The sequence below is a fragment of the Aquarana catesbeiana genome, linkage group LG01 (assembly GCF_042186555.1).
Source record: "Aquarana catesbeiana isolate 2022-GZ linkage group LG01, ASM4218655v1, whole genome shotgun sequence".
Lineage (NCBI taxonomy): Eukaryota > Metazoa > Chordata > Amphibia > Anura > Ranidae > Aquarana > Aquarana catesbeiana.
The window spans coordinates 568,866,539-568,893,449 of NC_133324.1; the positions used below are offsets into that span (position 1 = coordinate 568,866,539).

Below are 26,911 nucleotides of genomic sequence, written 5' to 3' on the forward strand. Positions count from 1 at the left end.
TGCTGTATTTAAAACTGAACAGCGTTTCCTGCACAGATGGTTGCAATACAAAACTTGTGGAAACAAAAAATAGATTTTTTTTTTTTTTTTTTCCACCTTGTTCCTACAGGAACAAAAAGTCAATGCTCCATTTACAGCTTTTATGCTATTTGAATGAGAGATTTTGTTCTTTTTTTAGCGGTTGGATTGCTTCCTGAATGAAAGGCTGTGGTCTGAAGCTAGCTACTCAGAAGGCAAAATGACTGTTCATTTTCTGAAGATCATAGCCCAAGGAGAACTCTTTTGACCTAATTTTGTGCATTGCAGTTGGGTTACATGTTTGAGGAGCTCATTTTAAAGGATAAGTTCATTCTTTTTAGAAAAAATAATAAATATTTTTGTAGGGGAAAAAAAAGTGCATTCATTTTTTTTATTTTTTTCCTGCAGGAGCTTGGAAAGTATTGCACCCGTGATCAGGGGTGCAATGTCAGGATCCTTCAGACAAGCACTGCCGTTTTCAGCCTGTACCTCTATACATGCCGTCAGTTTTAAAGCTGCAAGCCTTGTAAATGAACTACAAGGTTGAAGCTTGGCAACCTTGCAATTCATGTAAAACTGCAAGCTTCCTGTTGCAGTGACTGATGGTACCTGTAGTTCATTCACAGGAAACTGTGAATGAATTATGTGGCTGTGTGGGCGGAGCCATACACAGCCACAATTTTTGAATTGTGACAGTGGTGCAGGGAGATGATCTGTGCCCGCTATCATATGGAGGAAGGTATCGAGATTGGAGTTGAATGTGTAACATGTTCCAAAAGGTAAACTTTAATTTGCCAGTGCAAGCAATGTATGGCAAATGTGTTTCATGCTCAGTCTGCAGGAAAGTAAGGGTTAAGTTGGCCATATACTGTTTTTTTTTTTCAGCGTTCACAAATGCGGTGGGACCTGTCCGTATACACTGATCATTGGCTACAGCTGCGGATCGACAAGTTTTCCAGCATGTCTGCCAGAAGTCTATCAGACTTCTGTCGAGCAGAAACGGACACATACTGATCAAAATTTGGCCAGTTCCAGCTGAACCACATAATCAGTGTATGGCCAGCTTAACCTGATCAGGTTTTTCAATCCACATGTTACTTGTGTAAAAGTGCTCTACCCTGTATTTCCTATAATTTTTAAATCATTAGGACCACACAAACCTTCCTCAGGATACTTGACCCTTGTTTAAGAATATCCTCATACAGACTGATCATTTTTTAAAATTATTTCTATCACTTTTATGCCCCCAATTTTTGAGCATAACTTGTTATCATGTAAAGTCTCGAACTAATACTATTGGACTGTCCTACTTATAAAAGTGTAGGAAAGAGAAGCATCCATAGCAAGAGACCAAACGTTTACAACTGTTCTTGTTTCATGCAGTGCTTGAACGAGCTTAAAATATTGGTCATTCTGCCACAAACTTTCTGATGTCTGTCTTCTGAAAAATGGATTATTCCATACTTCTGTATGCAGATCAAGAATTCTAACTCAAAGAATTGATATCAGACAGCCAGGCAACTAGCATGTTTAGAAGCAGTAGTAGTCTAGAACCTCTAGAACTGTGGCCAGGCTATGGATATTTGACTATTTACATGTTTTTAAAGTAGTCCCCAATGACCTCTAATTGTAGGTAGAACTTTATTTCATTTTTGATAGAGTGAGGAAGGGTTTTATATTTTTCTTTTTTATCTGCACCTCATTGGGGAGATTTCCTTTCATTTCCTGTCCCATAGTCAAAACAGAGGTGAGAAGGAATCCCAGGGTGTCACCAGAACTAATTTCTACCCGTTGGAAGATTTTCCATCTAATACTGTTTTTGTGTCAACCCAAAATTTGGGATTATTATTTTTTTTTTTTTTTTTTTTTTTTTTTTTTTCACATTCAGAGATGGTAAACAGGGAAAAATAGATGGAGTGAATCTCTCTAATGGGGGTACAGACAGCAGTGAAAACTGACAATGTTCTTATTCCTCTCCACTCTTTCCAAAACCAAACCAAATTTTGCCTTTACCCTTTGGAGCCACTGTGGAGCAATTCGTCCTTAGTGTTCGCAATAAAATGTTGCTGCGCTCTCCTTTTCTGTGCACCTACATTGTATTTACATTAGAGACTAGAACAATCTTTCTTGCTTAGATAAATAAATGTTTGGCTCGAATAGTTAATATAGATGGTGGTCAAATGTGTATGGGTGGCTTAAAGGATCATACCGCTAGGTGTGGGTTTTTTTTTTCTCTCCTTTGTTCCTGTTATACCTTGTGAAATGTACTTGTCAAGTACAGGGTGGTATCAAGGTTGGGATGTATGGAATTCTCTGAAGGAGAACACCTTTCTGAACCAGCTAAATGCTTTGACAGATAAGAAATGTTGCATTAAGCTTCTTGTTTTCACTCTTTGTTGTTGGGTAAAGCTTCACCTTGGGCACAGGGATACATATATGTTCTTCACAGGATTTAATATTGACCTACAGAATAAATCTGCCAGGATGCCTATGAAACTATATTGGCACACAGAAACTAACACACAGGGCCTGGTTTATTAATGAGGTCATCAGTGGTAGATTTAAAGTCCTACTCAGTTTGGTTGTGTCTAAGTGTGCAATTGTAATTTTACGGGTACTTTAACCTTGTCCCCACTCCCTCGCTGGCTTGCACTTGCATTGTTCTGGGCCTGAACTTGCTTATGTCATCCTCTCTGCCTCACACAGATGTATACCATGCCTGAGTCCAACTGGACTGTGTAGAGCAGACTGAATCATGCCTGAGCATGGAGCAATCACACAAGTGAACTGGAAACCTGCTCAGGCACAGTATAGAAACTCCTAGTGTGAGCACACCCTTATTTAAAGTGGAACATTACCCATAACTTGATGATTAAAAAAAAAAAAAGTCTTTAGCATGAAACCTGCACTCCACATTTAATAAATTATGCTATCAAATTTAGTGTGTGCTGTAAACTGCTTCAAGCATTGTTCCTGTTTCTTCTTTCTGGAGGCTGCAATTTTTCTGAAGCCCCTGAGCAGCAGTAAGGCTGCATTCACACTTCAGCGTTTTGAATCGCGGGCAGATTTGCAGCGATTCTGCCCACGGTTTCAAAGCGCTGATGTGTGAATGACAAATCGCGGGACTCCCATTTGAGATGCCATTCATTTAAATGACACCTGAAATTGCAGTGCAGGTCTGGTGCAATTGTTGTGTGACAAATCGCGCTGCAATTGTGGCAACACGCATCGCGTAAAGCATGTCGGGCAAAAAAGTTCAGGAGCTACTTTTGGGCGATGTGGGTTGCTGTGATTGCAGCCTGACTTATCGCAGTTAAGGTGCAGGTGCCATTCAAATGATTGGTATCTCCAATGGAGTCCTGCGATTTGTCATTCACACCGTCGCTTTAAAATCGCGTGCAGATTCTGCCTGCGATTCAAAACGCTGAAGTGTGAATGCAGCGTTAATCTTTGGGATGTCAGCAGATCATAAGCCTAGGCTTTTTACCAGACAAGAAACAGGAAGTGGGCTGTATAAGGTATATACTGGCAGAAAAAAAAATGTTTTACTCTAAAGTTAAAACTACAAGGGCAGAAGATTTACTAGATAAAAAGATGAAAAAATGACTGAAGGTCCGCTTTGTTTTTATAAACACGCCGTTCTGTGCGTTATCACACCTTTGCTAGATTTGCTTGAGCTTGGTTTCTACCTAGGTTGGATGGTCAGGAGTTGCAATTACCTTCCAGCTTTTTTTACACAAGAATGTAAATGTTGTCATTAGATACTTTTCTTTTACCTGTGTACTTGATCTGGGCTTTAAAACTTTGCTTGTTGCACATCGTTCATTGGCATTCTTTTACCATCCCTTTCTCTATGTAAAAGCTCATATGACCTCTTTCTTTTTATTATTCTTGGCATGTCTATACTGCTAAGATCAAGTCGTTGATTTCATAATATAAAACTGGGTTGAAGTAAGGCTGTTTTGTGATTTAGTGCAATGACACTGCAGTAGGTTCCACACCCTGTATGAATAACACAACATCGCCAAGAGCTAATTACTCACTTTCACCACCCCAGAGAGGAGTATTACAATCCAAAATAACTCAGGTATGCAAATGCACTGTATGTCAGGGTGGGGGCTTTGTTTCTATATTGGTTGGTTTTGTCTTTCTCTGTGCTCATATCTGTGAAGAAAACGGGGAGGATCATGTGTATTGAGAACTATACAGTGTGTGGTGTGTGTGTGGTTTTTTTTTTTTTTTTTTTTCCTTTATCAGATTGTTTGCTGAACACACAGTTCTATTATCCATGCCACCTGTATAGGTGGGGTACGATGTTGCAATCTTCTACACTTTATGGGTCACTTCAAAACTTTGTAGCAAAGCTTCTTTAAAGGATTATTTCACCTTTTCTAAAAAAAAAAAAAAGGAACCCCAGCCCACTATCAGAGGGGAGGGGATGATCTGCGTAAACATGTTACCCCCAATTATGGGGGTAACATGTTTAAAAAATGAACCTAACCTTTAACCGCTTCCCGACTGTGCTATAGCCAAGACTGCTACAGTGTGGTCATCCATTTCTGGGAAGACGTCCATGGTCTGCTCTGATTACGGTAAAGGGCCAATCACAGCAGCTCTTTACATGTGATCAGCTGTGTCCAATCACAACTGGTCACATGTAAACAAACTTGGTTATCAGTATGGTTGCACCGATACTAGTATCGGTGCCAATACCTCGGTATTTGCACAAGTATCGGTACTCGTGCAAATGCACAGATACCTGAAACTGATACTTTCAGGCTCTGTTCTTTTGAGTTGTCAGTGGGTCTCCCCTGTTGACAGCTGAAGTTGTCATTCAAAGTGCGACGGCACTGAAAGCTGAAAAATTGGCCTGGACAGGAAGGGGTTGAAAGTGTCCAGTATTGAAATGGTTAAACCTGCATTTGGCTCATTCTAGGGAAAGTATCAGGTTCTCTGTTCACAAGTAGCTGCCTGTGCCTATCTTCTGCATTCTTCCCCACTGCTGCCATAAAACGATACTTCTGTATAATGGGGTACATTTGACCTTATTCCAAATTACTGCTATGGGTGTCCAAGTTGCTAGTTGCCAACTTAAAGCACTTTCTCTCATGGCTGGCTCCTTTGTAAAAGTTAAATATTTTACACTGGAAATTTTGAAGGCTCTAGCAGCAGACCTGGTCAGTGGGGTAACATGGGGAAGGCAGGTACAGGCAGTTTTTGGTGTCTTACTTTACCTAGTCTATGCAAACTAAAGTTACAATTTTCTCTTATTTCCTAGTTGGCTCAGAAATATGATCCTCAAAAGGAGGCTGAGCTTAAAATATGGATGGAAGAGGTCACTGGAATGTCCATTGGTCCAGACTTCCAGAAGGGATTAAAGGATGGTGTCATCTTGTGTGAGTAAGTATTTTAAGTTTTACATTAATAGAAATTTTTTTTTTTTTTTAAATCTCAGTAATGCACTATTTTACTCTAGGACTTTCCATGTTACTTTTACAAAATGTTGCATGAAAATTGGAAGATGGCTTTGGAGGGGGGGTGTGTGGTTGGTTTTATAAAACAGATGTGCCGGTACACACCAGCGTAATGCGGGAACCAGCTTGATTACAGTGCCGGTTCCAGCATTGCATAGAACTGGCAGGCAGTTCACACTGCCCTATGCGGGTGTCAATGCAAAGTTAATGACACCCCCAGATCTGTTCGCATATCGCAGTGAGAACTGTGAATTTGGACAGGAATCGTATGGGTGTGAACAAGTCCTGCACGATTTTGGCCCGAATGCAAATTCAGCCATACATATATTCGCATCGCATGTGATCTGCAGTGCGGTGCAAATCTCATGCGATGTCTGACATCGCACAAGTGTGAACTGGCACTAAAAGTGATGGGCACTAAAACATCTGTTGTCCTTGCGCAGGCAGGTCTCCCCACTATCTTTTCTATGACTAGACTTGCACTGAAAAAAAATGCGTGTTCCCCCTTCCTCCAAAGGAAAGGCAATGAACTCTTCTATTTGCAGAGCTTTTTCAGCAAGTTGGACATTGTTGTATGAGATGAGTGAGTTCTGTTGATAATCAGAAGTGTTTGTTAGGACTTGGGGAACCCTACATTGTTTTGAAACTGTATTGGAAAGGGGCACGCTACTTGCAAACATTGGGTTGTTCATGGGCTCCCTTGGTCCTGTAAGTAGCTTAGCACCCTTTTTGCAGTGCAAATTATCTATACTGTTCAGCATCTATAGGTAGGATGCCTTTAGATTAAATGGGGCGATCTGATGTGCAAGGATGAACGTCCACTGTCAGGCACCCTTGTTTGCTGATGCATATAGGATCATTATACTTAGTTTGCCTGAGCATTCATGCCTGACCCATAAAGCTGTGTCAATCATCAAAAAATTCAGATTGGGTGGCTGAATTTCTGTGGGCAGCATTTAAAGTGTAATGCTAATTTTCCATAAAATGTATTTTTTAATCTCTTGGCGCCAACAACACGTAAATATGTGGCCTCTTCGCGAGTGGGCCTTGGTGTCGAGGCCGCGTATTTGCGTGTAATATTGCAAAAGAACAGCTGTGCCGAGAGCACGCTCCCAGCACAGTTGCCAACAGCCAGCGGAAAGCTCCCGATCGCTGCTTGCCAATCACACAAGCAAGGATACATGTGTTGGCATTCATATATGAGCAGTGTTTAGACCGCCTCCAGATTGCTATGTTACATTCATTTTTAGGACCATTTTTAAGAAATGAACGTGGCTCCTCCAGATTGAAATGGAAAGATATTTTAATACAATTAAAAATACAAGATGCCATGGGTTGCAGTGTTACATGCTAGTTTTTCAAAAGATTGTAGTCTTTAACACTTTTTTGCCAGTTGTTTACAGAAACTGCTGCCACATATCAACTATCTTATATTAATTAAAAAAAAAAAACCCCACCAGGGCAAAATCTATGAATTCTGTCCTAGGAGATTGAGTTATTCTCCTGTTTAAAGTTTTTCATATCGTTCCTCTTGCTGTCCCAATCAAACAGTCCCTCTGTATAGAGGCCGCTTTACGCCAGTATACGGGAGGTGAACACGCTGCCATTTTTTTATTGGTGGCTCCCTGTCGACAGTCCATGGCAGCTTTAAATGTCTGCTTCTGAAGGCTGGTTAAGTAGTAGTTCCTTTTTTGTAGGGGATCAAATGAATGCCTCTCATCTAAAGCAAATTTGAAATGGTTCTAGAAATCTGTTCTCTCATCGTGATGTATATTAGAACCTCTTGAAACAGAATCGCCTGCTTCCCCCTTTGTTCCTTTATGGGGAAAAAAAAGCTTGGTTGATATGCACTTTACCCTCTTACTGTAAACTGAGATGTGAAGAGCTTTGCACACTTTATACAACCATGTAGGTAGCAGCAGTGTTAGGAAATCGGCACTGGGGGTTGTGAATATAAGCTCAAACCAGTTGAGCTGTTGCCTGCAACAGCCAACCAGATTCCAGGTGTCATTTCAGCTTATTGAAAGGTGAAACTCGGTTACTTAGTGGTACATATGCATTTCCATTTAAATCATGAAAATACATGTAAGTGTGCAATTAAAAGCATTGAGGTGTGTGTCCAAATTTTGGAGTTAAACTATTGTCCTGGAGCTAGCTTTCCATACTAATTCGTTTTTCACTTTTCCATCTTAGACTCATGAACAAGTTAAGTCCAAACTCCATTCCAAAAATCAATGTTTCCAAACAAAACTGGCATCAGGTAAGGAAGTAATCTGAAGTGTCAAGAAAAAAAAAGTTAATAGCCATGACTGTACTTAGAAATCAGTGTCCTTAAAGTGGAACTTTACCAATGACCACTTGATGGAAATAATGTTCTTTAGCAAGGAACATACATTGATAAATATGCAAGTGTATAGATATATAGTATGTATGTAGTATCATTAGCAGTAATCGGCATGGTTTCAGGAAGAATCGTTCTTGCCAAACCAATCTATTAACCTTCTATGAGGAGGTGAGCTGCCATCTAGATAAAGGAAGACCGTAGATGTGGTGTATCTGGATTTTGCAAAAGCATTTGACACAGTTCCCCTTAAACGTTTACTGTACAAAATAAGGTCCGTTGGCACATGGATTGAAAACTGGCTACAAGAGCGAGTTCAGAGGGCGGTGATAAATGGGGAATACTTGGAATGGTCAGGGGTGGTAGTGGGGTCTCCCAGGGTTCTGTGCTGGGACTAATCCTATTTATTTTGTTCATGAACGACCTGGAGGATGGGGTAAACTGTTAAATCTCTGTATTTGTGGACAATGTTAAGTAGGGCAATAACTTCTCCGCAGGATGTGGAAACCTTGCAAAAAGATTTGGACCAATTAATGGGGTGGGCAACTACAATGCAAATGAGGTTTAATGTAGAAAAAATGTAAAATAATGCATTTGCGTGGCAAAAATATGAATGCAATCTATACATTAGGGGGAGAACCTCCTGGGGGAATCTAGGATGGAAAAGGACCTGGGGGTCCTAGTAGATAGGCTCAGCGATGCCAAGCTGCTGCTAACAGAATATTGGCATGGATTAAAAAGGGATCAACTCCAGAGATAAAACGATAATTCTCCCGCTCTACAAGACTTTGGTCCGGCCGCACCTAGAGTATGCTGTCCAGTTCTGGGCACCAGTCCTCAGGAAGGATGTACTGGAAATGGAGCGAGTACAAAGAAGGGCAACAAAGCTAATAAAGGGTCTGGAGGATAATAGTTATGAGGAAAGGTTACGAGCACTGAACTTATTCTCTCTGGAGAAGATGCTTGAGAGGGGATATGATTTCTATTTATAAATACCATACTGGTGACCCCACAATTGGGATTAAACTTTTTCGCGGAAGGGAGTTTAACAAAACATGTGGCCACTTATTAAAATTAGAAGCTAAGAGGTTTAACCTTAAACTACGTAGAGGGTTCTTTACTGTAAGAGTGGCAAGGATGTGGAATTACCTTCCACAGGCAGTGGTCTCAGCGGGGAGAATCGATAGTTTAAAAAAAAAATTAAAAAAAATTAGATAAGCACCTGAATGACCACAACATACAGGGATATACAATGTAATACTGACATATAATCACACATAGGTTGGACTTGTTTGTTTCCCCTGCCCCCCCACCTCACCTACTATGTAACTATATGCTACCAAAATTGATGTGTGCTGTAAATTGCCTTCAGCATTTGCTGTTTCTTCCTGCTGGAGGCTCCCAGGATCCCTGTGCAGCATGGACCCCCTGAGCAGTACAGTATTAAATCCTTTAGACTGTCAGCGGCCTCCACAAATTAGGCAGTGCATAAAAATAGAGCAGGATGAGACAGTATTACTGGATTTTAAACTTTATAGGCACTTTTAAAAAAAAAAAAAAAAAAAAAGTTTTACATATTAGCCCATTTCAACGGGTATTACCTTTTTTGTATCTCTTCATGCTCCCTCTTAGATTGGGCCCTCTTACTCCTACTGTATTAAAGTTGTAATTGTACTATCTACCCTAATGCTGTAAAGCTCTGCATAAACTGTTGGCGCTATATAAATCCCATGTAGTAATAAAACCTATACCTGCAAAAGGGGCCAGCCCGAAGTGATCTATCGGTACTTCATTTTCTGACTAAAGTTCCACTTTAATGGGTTACTCAACCCACAACAGTAAAATCAGTTTATATATGCAGTAAAGCATGCTTATTATACTCTGGAACCTAAGGGGTTTATACTCTGCATTGTGTAAAGGCTGTTTGATTCTGTCCTCTTAACCTCCCCTTCTTCCACTGTCCCCAATCTATCTGCTGATGGAACAGAGCCTAAACTTGCTCATTTTAGTGTGTGGTATATTTTTTTTTTTTTGTTTTTGTTTTGGAGAGTGCATGTGATTAGCACAGGGTCTGTCAGCACTGTTCAGACAGAGGGTCAGGGGTCCTGCAGCCTCATAGGACAATCATGGAAGAATGAAAACTCCTCCTACAAATTTTAACCAGATACTGATAGAAGATAGACTGCTCTAACTGCTGATGAGAAAAGCTATTTATCAGTTTCTATTTACTAAAAAATTGCATTTCCATGTTGTGTACTGTGGGAGACCAGATCTAGCAAATGCAGGTTTCCTGGGTTTAACACTAAAGTACACAGAACATGGAAATGCAATAGTTTTAATAAATCTAAACTGCTAACAGCCTTTTTTCTTTATCCTACATCACAGGACACAGTTAGGCTAATCATTACCTTCTGGGTTATACTTGGTCTCCCGGTGAATGGACATTGGTAGACCAAAGGTCTTTAGACAGGAAGTGATCCCCCTATACAACCCCTCCAATATAGGAAGTACTTCAGTTTTTTTACCGGTGTCTGCAAAGTGGAAAGGCATGTTTTGTTTGAGCTCTCTTGACTCAAGGGATTGGATCCATTTGAAACTAGCTTATATGCTAAGATAAATGGTACCCGGGCCTCGCAAAGACTCCTTTCTGATGGCTATCACCTCAACTAGAAGGGTGTCGGAGTTGGCGGCCCTTTTTGTGCAGGGAACTAAATTTGATCCTTCACCACGACAGGGTTGTGTTACGACCTATTCTATCCTTTTTACCTGAGCTGGTGTCAGCCTTTCATTTGAATCAGGACATTGGTTTTTGCCTATGTGTTTTTTTTTTTTTTTGTTTTTTTTTTTCTCTCAGCCTTGTTCGGCGGAAGGAAAATCTGCTGCACTCCTTAGATGTAGTGCAAGCAGTCAGTTTATCTGTCTAGATCAGACTCCTGGTAAAGAAGAAAAGAGAAAAAAAAAAAGACCCAAGAAGGGGCAGGCAGCTTCCATTACCCATTGGGTCCACTAGGTGGTCGTTTAGGCCTATGGTCTGAAACTTTGAGCTCTCACCCTGAAGGGAGGAGCCTTTTCTACCAGGAATGCAGGAACATCCTAGGGTTTTCGCCATCAGGTATCTGTGGCTCAGATTTGTAAGGCTGCTACCTGGCCTTCAGTGCATACATTCACAGATTTATCAAGTGGATGTTCGCGCAGCCGAGGATTTGGCTTTTGGCCGCAGCGGCTGCTGTATAAGGTCTGATGGCTATTGTTTGGCAGGGTGTCTCCCCCCTCAAGGCTATTGCTCTGGGACGCCCCAGCAGGTAATGAATATTAGCCTAACTGTCCCGTGATGTATAATAAAGAAAATTAGGATTTTTTTTTTTCGTCATACCTGTAAAATGATTTTCTTTGAATACATCATGGGACACTGAGGTCCCTCCCCTCTTTGATTCAATGCCTGCTACATAACTGAAGTACTTCCTGTATGGGAGGGTTTATATAGGGGATCACTTCCTGTCTAAAGACCTTTTGATCTACCACTGTCCATTCACCTGGAGATTAAGTATAACCCAGTAGGTAATGAATATTTGCCTAACTGTGTCTCCCGTGATGTATTCAAAGGATTTTACAGTTGAGCATGGAAAAAAAAAAATTCTTTTTTCTCATCAGCAGTTAGAGCAGTCTTGTGATTTTTCTATCAGTGTCCAGCCAAGCACTGGTTAAAGCTTGTAGGAGTTTTCTGACTGTCCTATGAGACTACAAGACCCCTGACCCTCTGTCTGGGCAGTGCTAATTGGCCCTGTGTGATCACACATGCACTCTCAAGAAGAGAAAAACCTCTCTAGCAATACACACCAAGCTGAGCATTTGCAGCCTGACTTCATAGACTGTTTTATCAGGGGACAGTGGGAGGATCAGGGTAGCCAGGATCAACCTGCCTTTTTACACAATGCAGAGGTTTAACCCCTTTGGTTCCACAGTGAGTAAAAGCATGCTTTACTGCATATACAGACTGATTTTACGGTTGTGGGTTTAGTAACACTTTAACCTTACTGGCAGTTAGCAATTCACAGGCAAAAACCCACATTTCTTTTAAGAGTAAACTATGATTTAATGGAAATTTTTTTCAATTGAAAAATGTTTATTTGCAGATGGTGTTCTGCTTTTCATACAAATATGCCTTTAGAATATATACTGTAGGCATGTAGCAACAAGAGGTGCAATAAATTCAAGCTGAATGATGCAAACCTGTGATGTCAATGAATGTCAGCAGTAAGTGGTCAGAACAAAACTTCCAGAAAGCTAGACACCTTTTAACTTGGTTTTCTGCAGGTCAGCATGCACGTGATTCACAATTGAATACATTATGTACTAAATGCAGACAATAGATTGTAAAACATGGAATCCTTAGGGCCCTTTTACATCTGCAGGTAGTGGTGTAAACTGACACCTGAATCTGTATTAGGATTTTTAGGATTTTTTTTTTCTTTACAAAAAATGTGACTGAACTGATGCCCCTGTGACATTCTGTCATAAGTACTCTGAGCAAGTACTAAAGATATTTTTACAGCTGTGATCTCAACCTTCCCCACTAGTTTGGTGGTAATGAGGTATATTGCTTGAAAAGGGAGTACTGTTCCTGCAAAATTTGTAGTCCTTTGCAGATGCATTGTGGGCTGCTCTGTATGTACTTCTTCCCTTTTTTTTTTTTTTTTTTTTTTTTTTTTTTTTTTTTTTTTGCAAATTTTCTGAAACTATTTTACATTTTACAACAATTCAAAAGGGCGGGTTACCATTTATGTGAACTGGGAATGCATGACAAGATCTTTATCCCAATGCTGAAAAAATGTGTGGAATATGTTTAGAAGTAATATGCTGTATGTGATTCTTGCACCAAATACTGATTCATTTTCTGTCCCACAGCTGGAAAATCTCTCAAACTTTATCAGAGCCATGTCTAGTTATGGGATGAAGTCTGTAGATCTGTTTGAAGCAAATGACCTGTTTGAGAATGGCAATATGACCCAAGTACAAGTTTCTTTGCTGGCCCTAGCTGGAATGGTATATTCCTATTGTGATTGCATAAAATGAATGTTTGTTGTTGTGTGGTGTTTTTTTTTTTTTTTTCTTTTTCATATTATCTAGTGCTGTAATGTTTCAGATAAAATAGAAATGGTATACAGGGGAAATATACATGCCAATGTACATATATCCAAACCTGCAAAAAAAAAAAAAAAAAAAAAAAACCTTCAGTGTGCTGCTTACCAACTCCCCTCCCAATACTTTGCCTAAGCTCGATCCAGCGACGTGCACGAGACCCGGGTCTCTCCCTCCTGATTGAGATGCAGGAGCCATTGGATACTGCTGCTGTCAATCGCAAGCAGTGAGGTGGGCGGCTGAGTCATGCTCTGTCTTTATGGATGCAGAGAGCCAAAACCACTGCACAGAACAGGTGTGTGGGTGTTTATTAAAAAAAAAAAACTAATGCAGCCACCAAGTCTAATTGGTAAGCTGCAATATTACATTTTTTGGTTTAGGGTTTACTACTGCTTTAATATAAAAGGTAATAATGGCACTGATTCATAGAAGGTGAAACCTTCTCTTTGTCATGTAGTGTGGTGTGTGTTTTAATCCAGTTTTAAAATGAGTAAGGGTAAAGTACCCTGTTAGTCAAATCATATTCAAAGCATTTCAGAATATTGTTGGGGTGTTGCCAGTGGGCTACATTCACACCGGTGATTAAGGCCGGTATGAATTGTGGTGATGGGAATCTTCAGATTCTTGCTGTCTGTATGTGGCTAGGTCACCGGCAGACGCAGCTATTCACAGCTGGATCTGCAGATGGCGACCTGTCGTTTATAGTGAACAGGGCCAGTGGCTGCATCTAGACACTCACAGCTGCAGCAGGAATATGAAGTGTGAATGCAGCCTTGGGCCTAATGTACACAGGACGCTGAGGCAACCTCTTCTAAACTATTTTTTTGACATCTTGAAACAGGCGTTTAATTACGCTCGTTTAGCCGTGTTTGCATGCCGCGTTTAAGCGCGTTTGCATCTAGGAGCGTTTAGTTAAGATAACATCATAAGACCCTCCCAAAGCACAAAGTATTTACCTATTTCAGCTATTCTGTGAGTAGCAGCAGCTGAGAGCAGCAGTGTACTTGAGCATATGTGAGGAAATGCTCCTAACGTTGCTGTTGATGAGGCTGGAAAGACGTCGGGAAATTGCATTCGAGGATCAGAGTTTGTCGCTACTGGACTCATCCATTGATTGCACGGCGCATGTCTGTAGGATATTTTTTCAAAATGTATGTACAGCAATGCTAGTGGCGGCTTGGATCATGGGCTCATTAGGGGTATATAAGTGGTCTGTGAAGCATTGCAAGCAATTACAAGTTTCTCTTTTCTTTGAAGGCAAAAAAAAAAAAAAGCCTCTAAATGCAACTGCCTAAAAAACGACATTAAACGAACCTGTGTACATGTACACATAAGATAACATTGGATGAGTTCATGGGCAGCTGAAAAAGCAGCCAACTGCCTCTGATAGTCCGTTTACCAGCAGCAGTGTACACCTTTAGGCCTCATGCACACGAGACGCCGGTGCAAACTCTGCCGAACACATGTTTTTAAAAGCTGAAACCGGCATTTAGAAACGCCTGTTTTGCCGCGTTTGCATGCCGCGTTTAGCTGCGTTTTACCACGTTTGCATCTAGAAGCGTCTGCAGAGTAGAGAATGACATTTTGCGACCCAACTTTGGGCCACTTGGTGCTAGGAACCCCAAGTGGAACTAGCACTACAACATATCCCAATTTGGGGTTCCTAGCACCAAGTGGCCCCGAGATACGGGGCCCCAAAGTCGAGTCGCAAAATGTCAAGCACTTCTGCAGCAGAGTGACATTTTGTGACCCAACTTTGGGGCCCCATATCTCAAGGCCACTTTGTGCTAGGAAGCCCAAATTTGCATATGTTAGTGTTCCGCTGTGTTAGCACACCAAATTTGGGGTTCCTAGCGCCAAGTGGCCCTGAGATATGGGGCCCCAAAGTTGGGTCGTAAAACGTTCCTTTAAAAACGAGGCTAAACGCCGGATGGGCGTCTGAAACGTGAAAATTTTTTTGCGTCTTAACCCTTTTTTTTCTTCTGGAAAAACGAGGTTAAACACCACTGCCTAAACGCCAAAAAACTAGACTGTGTACATGGACACATAGGATAACATTGAATGGGTTCAGGGGCATTGGACACTTTTTTCAAACTGCCTCTAAACACGCGTTTAACAGCGTCTCCTGTGCATGAGGCCTAAGTGTGCAAGGGGCAGGGGAATACATGTTGGGAGGTAAGGAAAAACTGGAAGCTGCAGACTGTAAAATAATGTGTGTGGTTTTTTGTTTTTGTGTGTTTTTTTTTTTTTTTTTTTTTTTTTTTTTTTTTTTTCCGAAATTTTTGCATTTCTAGTTTAAACTGTTAATGGGTTTTATAAGGTAAGGGTTCACATATACTTTAGGAGGTTGGAGATGAGCTCAATATTTGAGAATTTATGAAATTCACACAGTATTTGTCAACTGTTTTTCGTGTGGTTTTTTTTTTTTTTTTTTTTTTTTTTTTTTTTACCTGGGGAAAAGCATCAGAATCCTGATCAGCTGCTCTTTTAAACAAACACAATTTTGTTGGAGTTCAGCTTTAACAGATGGATTTTTTTTTTTTCTTTTATTAATTGTCAATCCTTATGCATTATATCGTGTAATGGAGACAATGTTAATTTTAGTCTTAGGAGTAAAATGGCATTGTAGTTTGTCTCATTTTAGTCTTTTGACTAAAATGGCTTTTAGTTTTAGTCGTATTTTAGTCATCTCAATTGTTTTCGTCATATTTTAGCCTACTAAAATAGTATTCATTTAGTCGACTACATTAACACTGAATGAAGAGTAATAAGTCAGTAATGAAGTGTGGTGGGTTTTGTTTTTTTTTTTTTCTGTGGCTAGTGTTTTTTTTTTTAACTTGTTCATTTAGTCTGCGGTTCTAAGATGTGTATTCACTTTTAAATAATGCTACTGTTTGGTGTATTCTCTGGGAACTGCCCACAGCTTGATAAATTTAAACGCCAGTTTACGGTTAAAGCATTTTTACTTTTATTCATCAAAAATTAAACTCAAAATGTACAGTGAATGCAAGGTAACACCTATCAAACCCCCTTAGAGAAACCTGGGAATATCAGTTTGTCCTAAATTACTAGATTCTGTCTGTTTTTTTTCTTTTTGACCCTTTAAAACTAGCCCTTACAATAATGCTCCCTCTGTGTGAGCTGACCTATGGAAGCAACAGGATCATCCCAACAGCACACAGTAACATTTTTGCTTCTTTAAAAACTAGGGTGAAAGGATAAAGCGGCCATTTTCAACCTTCAGGGGTGTCATCTAAATGAATAAAAGCCAGCGGGTGGATCAAGCCTGCCTTTTTAGTTACAAAAATCCACAGGTTTTCATTGTGTACCATTGCAACGTTCTAGCCGCCATTATGCTAACAACCAGTGGTGTCAGTTGATATGGAGGGCTTCCAGTGCCTGCACAGTATCCTTATTTGCCTCTCCCCTGCACCTTTCCGTCAGCGCTGGGGTCACATTAGCTGAATGAGGGAGAATTGAAACCTTGGAATACTAGTCAATAGTGTGCAAAGGGGTGTGTTGGGGGGGGGGGGGGGGAATCCTCTCTAATGTTGAGTATCCCACATGTGTGGGTGTTGCTGCATTATATAAAATTTGTTTTTAGTTTTTTTTTACATATTAGAATGGGGTTCCTTGATTGAAAAAAAGTGGAGAAACACGGGTATAGTATTGCTTGCCTTTGAGCATTTCTGAATCCTTCATCTCGTTTAAACTGTTTTCTATATTTGTTCTGTTTTCAGGCAAAGACGAGAGGTCTTCAGAGTGATGTGGATATTGGGGTGAAATATGCTGAGAAGCAGCAAAGAAACTTTGATGACAATACAAAGAAGGCAGGGCAGTGTGTTATAGGACTTCAGGTAAGGATGTTTGGAGGTGTTGAGGTTGGGGTGGAAATTTAAGCTAATACTGGTGAAAAGTCATTTAAAAAAAACAAAACAGGTTACTACACAAATGATGCCTTAGAATTTTTTTTGTTTTGTTTGTTTTTTTTTTTTCTTTGCAGGAAGTGGGTGGGCCAGGCAGAATACTTCAGGCCTTAAATTTGAATTCCGGTGTAACCCGAAGTACATTTAAAACTGTCCCCTCCCTCCTAACACCAATGTTTACTAATATGTCTAAGAAAGATGACCTATTTTCAGGCTGCTCCAGTTCAGTCATGTGATCTCTTACCCCTGTCAGCCAGCACCGCTGCAGGGGAGAGGAGGAAGCGTTGACAACAGATGGGCCATTGAAGTACTATAGGTGACATCACTGATCCAGACTAGCTGTTGTCAGTGCGCTATCTCCTTTTCTTGCGGCTGCCACGGGAGATCACATAGCCAGACCAGATTGTCTTCAAAATAGTATACGTATACATATCTTTCCTAATGCGGGTTAGTAAACATATGAGGGAATGGACAGTTTTAGGAGTAATTAGGGTTATCCTGAAATTCTACTTTAAAGGGGTTGTAAACCCCCCCCCTTTCTTTCTTTTTTTTTTTTTTTTTTTTTACACCTTTAATGCATAGGATGCATTAAGATGCAACAACACCTGGCAGTGACCAGCACCCCCCCCCCCCCCCCCCCCCCATTTTACTTACCTGGGTCCCTTATTTCCCTTGGTGAGACTGCGCTGTCCCTCTCTCTCCACGGGGTCCCGGCTCTTGATTGGATAGATTGATGGCAGCGCAGCTATCAGTTCCCGGGAGAGCGCTTCTCCTAGGGGGTTATCTGATGCAGGAAGGACCCACCGGGGGCAACACTGCAAAACGAGCTGCACAGTGGATATATAGAGATAGCATTATTTTTTTTTAACTGCTGTTGAAGCATGGTTCTCCCTATGCCAAACCCAGTCATTGCAAGCTAAGCTTGGGCATCTCATACTCCATTTTGGCTAAATTATTTCACATTAAAGGGCATTAAACTGAGTGCCAGTGACATTTTATAGGAGTTAATGCTAGACAAGCAAGTATATAAATTTTCTATTGCTAACCTTGTCCAGTTTCTACTATCCTTTAAAAAACAGTACTGACAGCGTGTTTCTCTTTACAATTTACCTCTTTGCTTCTCCATTGAAATAAATTGGTACTCTTGGCAGTGTGAAGTGTACAAGGCACTCCGAATGCATTTGCCCTAAACCTGCATGTCTGTCAATTCTATGGCCAAATTCAAGTTGGGTCCTGTGTATTGGGGTGATAACTTTACTTGCTATGAGGAGCTATGTCTTTACTGCTTGAATCTCTTCTGTTCTATATCTGAAGTTAACAGACCCAGAGCAGCATAAATCAACTGGCTTTTATAGAACCAGTCCTGTCTTTTTACATTTGGATCTGTGCTCTTTCAGGGGAAGCTTATTAGAAATATACATCACAGATGTTAAGGCTGGATTATATTATAATCAAACTTCTTTGTAACTTGTTTTTTGTCCTTGTGTAGATGGGGACAAATAAATGTGCCAGCCAGTCTGGCATGACTGCATATGGGACAAGAAGGCACCTCTATGACCCAAAGCATAATATCTTGCCACCTATGGATCATTCCACTATTAGTCTTCAGATGGGAACCAACAAAGGAGCCAGTCAGGTGAGCAGAAGTACAAAAAATCAGCTTCAGATCTTTATTTGAAACTGTCCCACTGAGTAGATCAGTTAAACATTTGTTCACAAGTAATGTAATCTAAGTCTCAGTTCACACTGCCGCAATTTGGGTTCCGACTTGTGAGACCCCAAGTCACACGACATGTGAAATCCCATGTTAGTCAATAAGATCTGTCTTAAATTAGCAATACTGAAGTCGCTCTGACTTTAGAAAAGGGTCCTGTGCTACACGGCGACTTCTGTCCGACTTGTTCCCATAGACTTTAATGGAAGTCTCCTCCAAGTCGGATCCTCATCTAATATTGATGTGATTTGGATCCAACATTACAGGAAGATAACCAGGCATTCCCTGCGGTGTAACCCCCCTGCTTCAAAGTCATACTGAAGTCGCCTAACAAAGTCGTACTGTAAGTCACATGACTTTCAGGTCACAGTAGTGTGAAGTTTGTTGGAAAAATGAAGCAAAGATTTGGCTGTTTTTCATATTTGCTAGGGGATCATATATTAGTGGACTTTAAGACAAAGCAGGGATAAATGCTGGCTGAAAGTCCAAATTTGGTCACACATCTACAGAGTTAAACAGGTGGCGGCTCTAGGTCCAAGAATGAATGTTCTCTGGTGTAGGAGGATTTATTCATACCATACTTATTTGCTGCACATCAAATTTTTGATGTGAATATTGATTTGGATATTTGGAGCTGATGGAAGGTAGCAGTTTTCCATGAGGAACCCATGTTTTGAATCTGCTTCAGTGTGGTTGCTGCCAACAATTAACATTTGTTGCAACATAAGAAAAAAGCATTGTCCTAAAATTACTCATAACAAAGCTAACCAATTCACTTTTATATTGTAGTTTGTACATGTGGAATGTATTTGTATTGTTTCATAGGTCTACACTACTTACAGCAGTTGGTATATATGATGACAGTCTGCAGTGCCTTGTAAAATGCTTGCGCTGTAAAAATAAAAAGAATATAGGTTTTGATCCTTATATACCTGTGCTATGAATTCCCTTTTAAACTGTTTTCTAGCATTGGAAAAGGTATGCGTCTCTTTTCCAGAATAAAACACTTAAAGGTGTGTGTGTTTGTGCTAACCACTGTTCACATTATTTTGCACTGTTCCAGGTGGGTATGACTGCTCCAGGAACACGACGACACATCTATGATACCAAAACGGGTACTGAGAAGTGTGATAACTCTACCATGTCGCTACAGATGGGATATAACCAAGGGGCCAATCAAAGTGGCCAAAGTTTTGGTTTGGGCCGGCAGATCTATGATCCTAAATATTGCCCTAAGGGCAATCCTGATGACCTACCGCATAATGAGGGTGATGAACAGCAACGGTACAATTACATTCATGAACAGGACTTTTAGATGGTGCGCATGCTGCACAATACAATTTTCATTCCATATCAGTCCAAGCTGCCTTCATCCCTCCCCAAAAATGTAGACTTTCATATTTTCTGTATTTAAATATTTTTTTTGCTTTTAAAAATGATATTTTTAAGTATTAACAAAAGGTTCTGAAGATGAAAGTATATAATACTGCCATATGTACAGAGGTATGCTTATGACCTAGTAAGTGCCTTAAAGTTCTCAGGGGAGATAGTATTTGCCATACCTCCTTTTGAAAAGATCACAAAATAGTGAATTCTCTAACCTCAAAGGTGTCCTATGGGAGCTAAAACTATGCTCCTTTCCAGTGTAGCTAATCTGTTGATGTCCACTCAGGGCACCCACAGTGATGAGACTTGTGCCCTATCTTGATGATTTCAGAAAATGGAGATTTGTGGCTATCAAGAGGTATGTGTGCACACCTGACGATCTAAGAAAAGTTTTTTTTTTCTGCTGGATTGGTTGATCCCTAAGGCTGCATTCACACCTGAGCGTTTTCTTTTTTCAGGCAAAAAGTTGCACTTTTTTTGCTGCAATTTTGCACAGGTCAAAAGGTCACCAATGTAAAAAGCAGAAAAATTCCTGTAACCTGCCCAAAAAGAGGCTCATGTACTTTTTTGAGCTTCGGGTGCTATCAAAAAGCTCAGATGTGAACGGGCCATTAAAATGAATGAAATTTTGCTTGTTGGGCATTTTTTTCGGGGTTTTTTTTGTGTGTGTTTTTACAAACTGAAAAACGCTCAGGTGTGAATGCAGCCTAAGGCCCCTTTCACATGTGAATGCAGCCTAGGGCCCCTTTCACACAGGCTTTCTGATCATGTCCGCCTGTCAGTTTTCAGGCAGATCTGATCAGAAGCTCTATGGAGAGGTGGATGTAAATGAACTTGTGTCCGTTTACACCTGCCTATCTCCGGTCTTTCCAGGTCTGGAAAGAGACTGAATTGGACTTTATATTTTTTCAAGCCTAAACAAGACGGATTAAAGGTAGCCTGATGTAATTGAACGCTGAGGTCCATTTACATACTGCCTTCTAGCATTGTCATGGGTCCATCAAACTTTTGAGTTGTATATTGAGCATGTATAACAGGGAAAGACTGTAGTAGTGACTTTTTTATTATATTTTTTTTAAATATATTTTGTCAAGGACCAAAGAACACCACCTATTTTCTTATGAATGAAAGTAAGACTGCTTCAGACATTTTTATCTGTTACAAGGAGATTTTATTTTTGTAGGATAAAGCTTATCCTACAGGTAGGAGGGACCATTGTGCATAGCAATATATAAGGTAGAACTATTGCATTCCATTTTATTGAAGACTATATACTGTAGTTTTTGATAGTAACTTAAATGTTAACATAATGTAGATGCTAAAAACTACCACCAGATATGATTAATGTGACTGTTTCCAGGGTGATGATCCTGCATATACTAACAAGGGTTTTTACTGTCTGTCTCATATATATTTGTGTTACTTTTTTAGCTAATGTACTGTTTTAAGTTTATTTTCTAATCGGCCCATATATATATTACTCAGTGTAGGGTTGGAGCTGTGCCATGTACATGATACAACTTGAAGACAAACATTGCTAAATAGGGGCAAAACCATTATTTTTTCATTCTGTATTTTATGAATTGGCCCCCACAGTTCTTTAAACTGCATGCATTACCTAGATCATGCTGCAATAGAATGTTCTAATATGGCAACTCAGGATCTTAACCCTGAGACGATATGTGAATTTTGTTTTTGTTTTTTTATGATTATTTATCTAATAAAGGATGTGACTGGATGGCATGTTTGTCATTTTTTGAGTCTGATGGAAGTCTTGTATGTAAGTGGGTCATATGATTGCAACATCAAGTGAGTAGAACAATCATCAATTTGAGAGCTCCCTTTTGTTTAAATGTTTTTATTTATTCATTAAAATGATTCTTTATTGAAAAAATGAATACAAGGTTTACAGTGTGGGGAGAAAAAAAATACAAAACCTGAACAATCTGGCTTGTTCATAAAGAGGTGAGAGAAATCGACATCTATCCATAGCAATAAGTATGTACATATGTCAGCGCATTGCGTATGAGCATAAGAGGTTAAACTTACAAGACACTAGGCCTTTGAGAAAGGGTATCATTACATTACACATACTATAAATGAGCATGGTGGTGATTTATAGCTTTCCCTGAATGTTTAAAGTGTTAATGGTGGGGGGTGTCAAGTTCATGTTTGTAACAAATTTGCGTGGTGAGTCTACAGCATGAAAATTCAGCCACAGTGACCCTTGTGGTGGGATGACTTATTGCACAACATAACTGAACCAGAACTTGCAGCAAACTGTTGCAAAGAAAGTTGACCTTGAGTCATGCAATGCAGACTTGGTGCAATTGTGCAACAAACTTGTGAAGCCTGGCAAGTCTAGCAAAAGCTTAGCAAGTCATTTTTCAAATTTGTAGCACAATTGATTTCTATCTGGGCACTGGGAGAGTATTAGAAAACTGAGTTCGCAGGGCATGTCTCAATTATAGGTATCTGAAGAACATTAAATTTGGGATTGAAAATTCCTCTTTCAATAACTGAAAGGGTTTAAGACCGTTTGAAGTATAGAGGTGGCACAAATATCTTTTAGAGGCTCAAATCTATGGGCTATGAGTTCATGCAGTAGTTGTGCCATAAGGGGGAGGAGGAGGAATAATGAGGCTGTTTAATTTGGTCAAGGCCAATTCATAGACCGGTTTATGTTGATACAAAAGGCCATTATGATTATTATCCATTGGAACCTCTGTCCACATTGTCCTATTGGTATGGTTTAATCTATCAGTAAATTTAATCAAAGTACAGTGGCTTGCGAAAGTATTCGGCCCCCTTAAACTTTTCAACCTTTTGCCACATTTCAGGCTTCAAACATAAAGATATAAAATTTTTATTTTTTGTGAAGAATCACCAACAAGTGGGACACAATTGTGAAGTGGGACGAAATCTTTTTGATTTTTGAAACTTTTTTAACTAATAAAAAAATGAAAAGTGGGGCGTGCAAAATTATTCGGCCCCCTTGCGTTAATACTTTGTAGAGCCACCTTTTGCTGCGATTACAGCTGCAAGTTGCTTGGGGTATGTGTCTATCAGTTTTGCACATCGAGAGACTGAAATTCTTGCCCATTCTTCCTTGCAAAACAGCTCGAGCTCAGTGAGGTTGGATGGAGAGCGTTTGTCAACAGCAGTTTTCAGCTCTTTCCACAGATTCTCGATTGGATTCAGGTCTGGACTTTGACTTGGCCATTCTAACACCTGGATACGATTATTTGTGAACCATTCCTTTGTAGATTTTGCTGTATGTTTGGGATCATTGTCTTGTTGGAAGATAAATCTCCGTCCCAGTTTCAGGTCTTTTGCAGACTCCAACAGGTTTTCATCCAGAATGGTCCTGTATGTGGCGGCATCCATCTTCCCCTCAATTTTAACCATCTTCCCTGTCCCTGCTGAAGAAAAGCAGGCCCAAACCATGATGCTGCCACCACCATGTTTGACAGTGGGGATGGTGTGTTGAGTGTGATGAGCTGTGTTGCTTTTACGCCAAACATATCGTTTTGCATTGTGGCCAAAAAGTTCGATTTTGGTTTCACTGGACCAGAGCACCTTCTTCCACATGTTTGGTGTGTCTCCCAGGTGGCTTGTGGCAAACTTTAGACAAGACTTTTTATGGATATCTTTGAGAAATGGCTTTCTTCTTGCCACTCTTCCATAAAGGCCAGATTTGTGCAGTGTACGACTGATTGTTGTCCTATGGACAGACTCTCCCACCTCAGCTGTAGTTCTCTGCAGTTCATCCAGAGTGATCATGGGCCTCTTGGCTGCATCTCTGATCAGTCTTCTCCTTGTCTGAGCTGAAAGTTTAGAGGGACAGCCAGGTCTTGGTAGATTTGCAGTGGTCTGATACTCCTTCAATTTCAAAAAGATCGCTTGCACAGTGCTCCTTGGGATGTTTAAAGCTTGGGAAATCTTTTTGTGTCCAAATCCGGCTTTAAACTTCTCCAATAACAGTATTACGGACCTGCCTGGTGTGTTCCTTGGTCTTCATGATGCTCTCTGCGCTTTCAACAGAACCCTGAGACTATCACAGAGCAGGTGCATTTATACAGAGATTTGAATACACAAAGGTGGATTCGATTTATCACCATCAGTCATTTAGGACAACATTGGATCATTCAGAGATCCTCGCTGAATTTCTGGAGTGAGTTTGCTGCACTGAAAGTAAAGGGGCCGAATAATTTTGCACGCACCACTTTTCAGTTTTTTAATTGCTAAAAAAGTTTAAAATATCCAATAGATTTTGTTCCACTTCACAATTGTGTCCCACTTGTTGGTGATTCTTCACAAAAAATTAAAATTTTATATCTTTATGTTTGAAGCCTGAAATGTGGCAAAAGGTTGAAAAGTTCAAGGGGGCCGAATACTTTCGCAAGCCACTGTAAGTTGAAATATCAGATGCAGTTGTATACTATCCCAGTGGGAAGCAGTATAGGGGTGTGATATATTCAATCAAAATAACTGCCCCAAATACTAGGTGGTGGAAAAACTCATTTTCGGAGAGGGGGGTGAGTGGAAGTTGAGATGCTGACAATTGTCACACAATAAGGTGCTAGAACAGGGAAAGTCCAGAAGATATGGAAGAAAACACCCCCCCACCCCTTTTTTTTTTTTTTTTTGTCAGATTACATCTCCAGCAGGTTGGGGAGATGTCAGGATTCAGCCTGTGAAGCCTACGTGGGGTGTACAATTTTGAATTGAATAGGTTTATCTCTAATGGATACTGGTTGTTTAACCACTTCAGTCCTGGAAGATTTTACCCCCTTCCTGACCAGAGCACTTTTTATAATTTGGCACTGTGTCGATTTAACTGACAATTGCGCGATCATGCGACGCTGTACCCAAACACTCACTCACCCCCCCCCCCCCCCCACACACACACACAAATAGTGCTTTCTTTTGGTTTTTGGGACCATTGACATGACAGGGAAGGGGTTAACACTAGGGGGCAATTAAGGGGTTAAATGTGTTCTCTCAGTGTGTTCTAACTGGGGGGGTGGGGAATAGGACTGACTGGGGAGGAGACATATCATTTGTTCCTACCGAGTAGGAACAATGATGTCTCCTCTCCCCTGACAGAACAGGGATTTGTATGTTTATACACAAATCACTGTGCTGGGTCTCGCTTGGCGAGTGCCACCTGTGCACATTGGGTGCGTGCCTGCCCGTCCTCTGGCGGCTTTTAAAGGCAACCCCGTACAAGGTTTTGTGCAGGGGTGCCATTCTGCCTCAGAAAAAGATGGTTGGGAACCAGTTAAAGGGGTGTCCCAGATGTCCGTCCACGCTTCATAATTCAGATCTGGGATATACACAAGCTATTTGTTTTAGCGTAAGTTGGGAAGAGCCACCATAAGAAAATGGTGGTATAGTGTAAAATCTAACAAAGGATAGTTTCAATAAATGGTGCCACAGCAGTCTGAAAATGTCCCTGGGTGGGAGCACAGTAAATACGTTTATGGGAGCCTTTTGCCGGACTGTCATTACAAATTAACTAGGTTTGCACTACTGTTGCACATCTAAAACCTTAAATTGCCCACAAATGTAATATCCCAATCCCAGGTTTACCATTTAGCTTGGATGTTCCACAGCATCCATTGTCTAGACTAAACACAGCACACTACTTCCTCAATGCTATTTTGACAAGCCTTTTCCCTGTCTGCTTACAAGGATTTAATTGTGTGTCCCCCACTGCCCCTTGTGCTCTCTATTTCACCATGAGTTTTCCAGCTTTTTGGGCTGTTGTAGTTTGGTGGCTGTATGGGTATCACTTGTGCTGTTGACATCTTAATGTTTTTTTTTTTTTTTTGGCTGAATGCACTCACCCTATCTTATGTCACTTTCTGTACAACTATTGTTGGCACTTTAAGCGCTAGTTCAAAATGATGTTTTAAACTGGTTTGTAAGTACATGTATATCATGATGCTTGGACCTATTGGTCCTCCTTTTTAATGCCGTACAACGATAAAAGCTTTGCAGTTTTTATGTATTTTGCTATATATGCAACTTCCAATGTAAAAACATTTCAGTTTTGGATGAATACATTTATATACTGCATTTATCACTGGAACATAAGCATATTCCATGAAGCTACACTGACCCCTACTCGGCTGCACAACTCACTTGGCATGAAGTATACCCAACAGAGCAAAAATCACCTTGTAGGGCATTGTAGAATTCTAGGCATTACCAAATCCTTAGGGCACAGTCCTGGCATGTCAAGCCATGGGGACCATATCCTTTCAAACCTACCCAGGCTCCCCCAAGAGTATTTCCCATCTGTGTTATCCATGACGTAACTGTGGGCAGTGATGATGATTTCCATCCCATTTAAGATGAGCTTTCTAGCCTGGGAGAATGCAATCCTAACTATCTCTGGGATCTCCTCCTCTAGAACACCCAATACACAGCAGATTGGATCTAAAGGTGCACTCGTCTGAAACACCTGATTGAGCATTGCATGTACCGTGCTCTAGTAACATTGGAGCTTTGGGAATCGCTGAGGAGAGGGATAAGGGCCCCAGGGGTTTGCCAGTCTACCCATCCTATGAAGCTTTTTTTGGGTGTAAATGTACTCTTAAGTACAATATATAACTGAGATACTACTTTTTGAGCTACTCCTAAAAGACATAGAAGTAGAAGACATAACCCATTCTCCTACATCACCCTGCATGCAAACAGCATGGCGTAACTGAAGATGGGAATAGAGCATAGTGGTGGGTAGGTTAAACCTGTTTTGTAGTTCAAGGAAGGACAGAAGAGTTGCACCAAAGGCGTTCCACCTAGGCCCCTGCTGTAACTTAGCCAGTCATAAATAGGAGTGGTTGCCCCAAAGTGGACTATACTCAGTGAATCCTATCACCCCCTGCAACTGTTTGCCCTTGTT

At 40.5% G+C, this 26,911-nt stretch overlaps 1 protein-coding gene across 1 annotated transcript in view; it reads left to right on the top strand.

Moving 5' to 3' along the window:
* The window catches only part of CNN2 (calponin 2), a 28,563-nt gene extending 6,827 nt beyond the window's left edge, over nucleotides 1-21,736 (top strand). The window contains exons 2-7 of the mRNA XM_073597228.1: nucleotides 5,297-5,418; nucleotides 7,686-7,752; nucleotides 12,739-12,876; nucleotides 16,713-16,829; nucleotides 18,388-18,534; nucleotides 19,676-21,736. Coding sequence (XP_073453329.1) covers nucleotides 5,297-5,418; nucleotides 7,686-7,752; nucleotides 12,739-12,876; nucleotides 16,713-16,829; nucleotides 18,388-18,534; nucleotides 19,676-19,927 — 843 coding nt within the window. The 3' untranslated portion in view covers nucleotides 19,928-21,736. The remainder of the gene's footprint in view (nucleotides 1-5,296; nucleotides 5,419-7,685; nucleotides 7,753-12,738; nucleotides 12,877-16,712; nucleotides 16,830-18,387; nucleotides 18,535-19,675) is intronic.
* The last annotated feature ends 5,175 nt before the right edge of the window (nucleotides 21,737-26,911 follow it).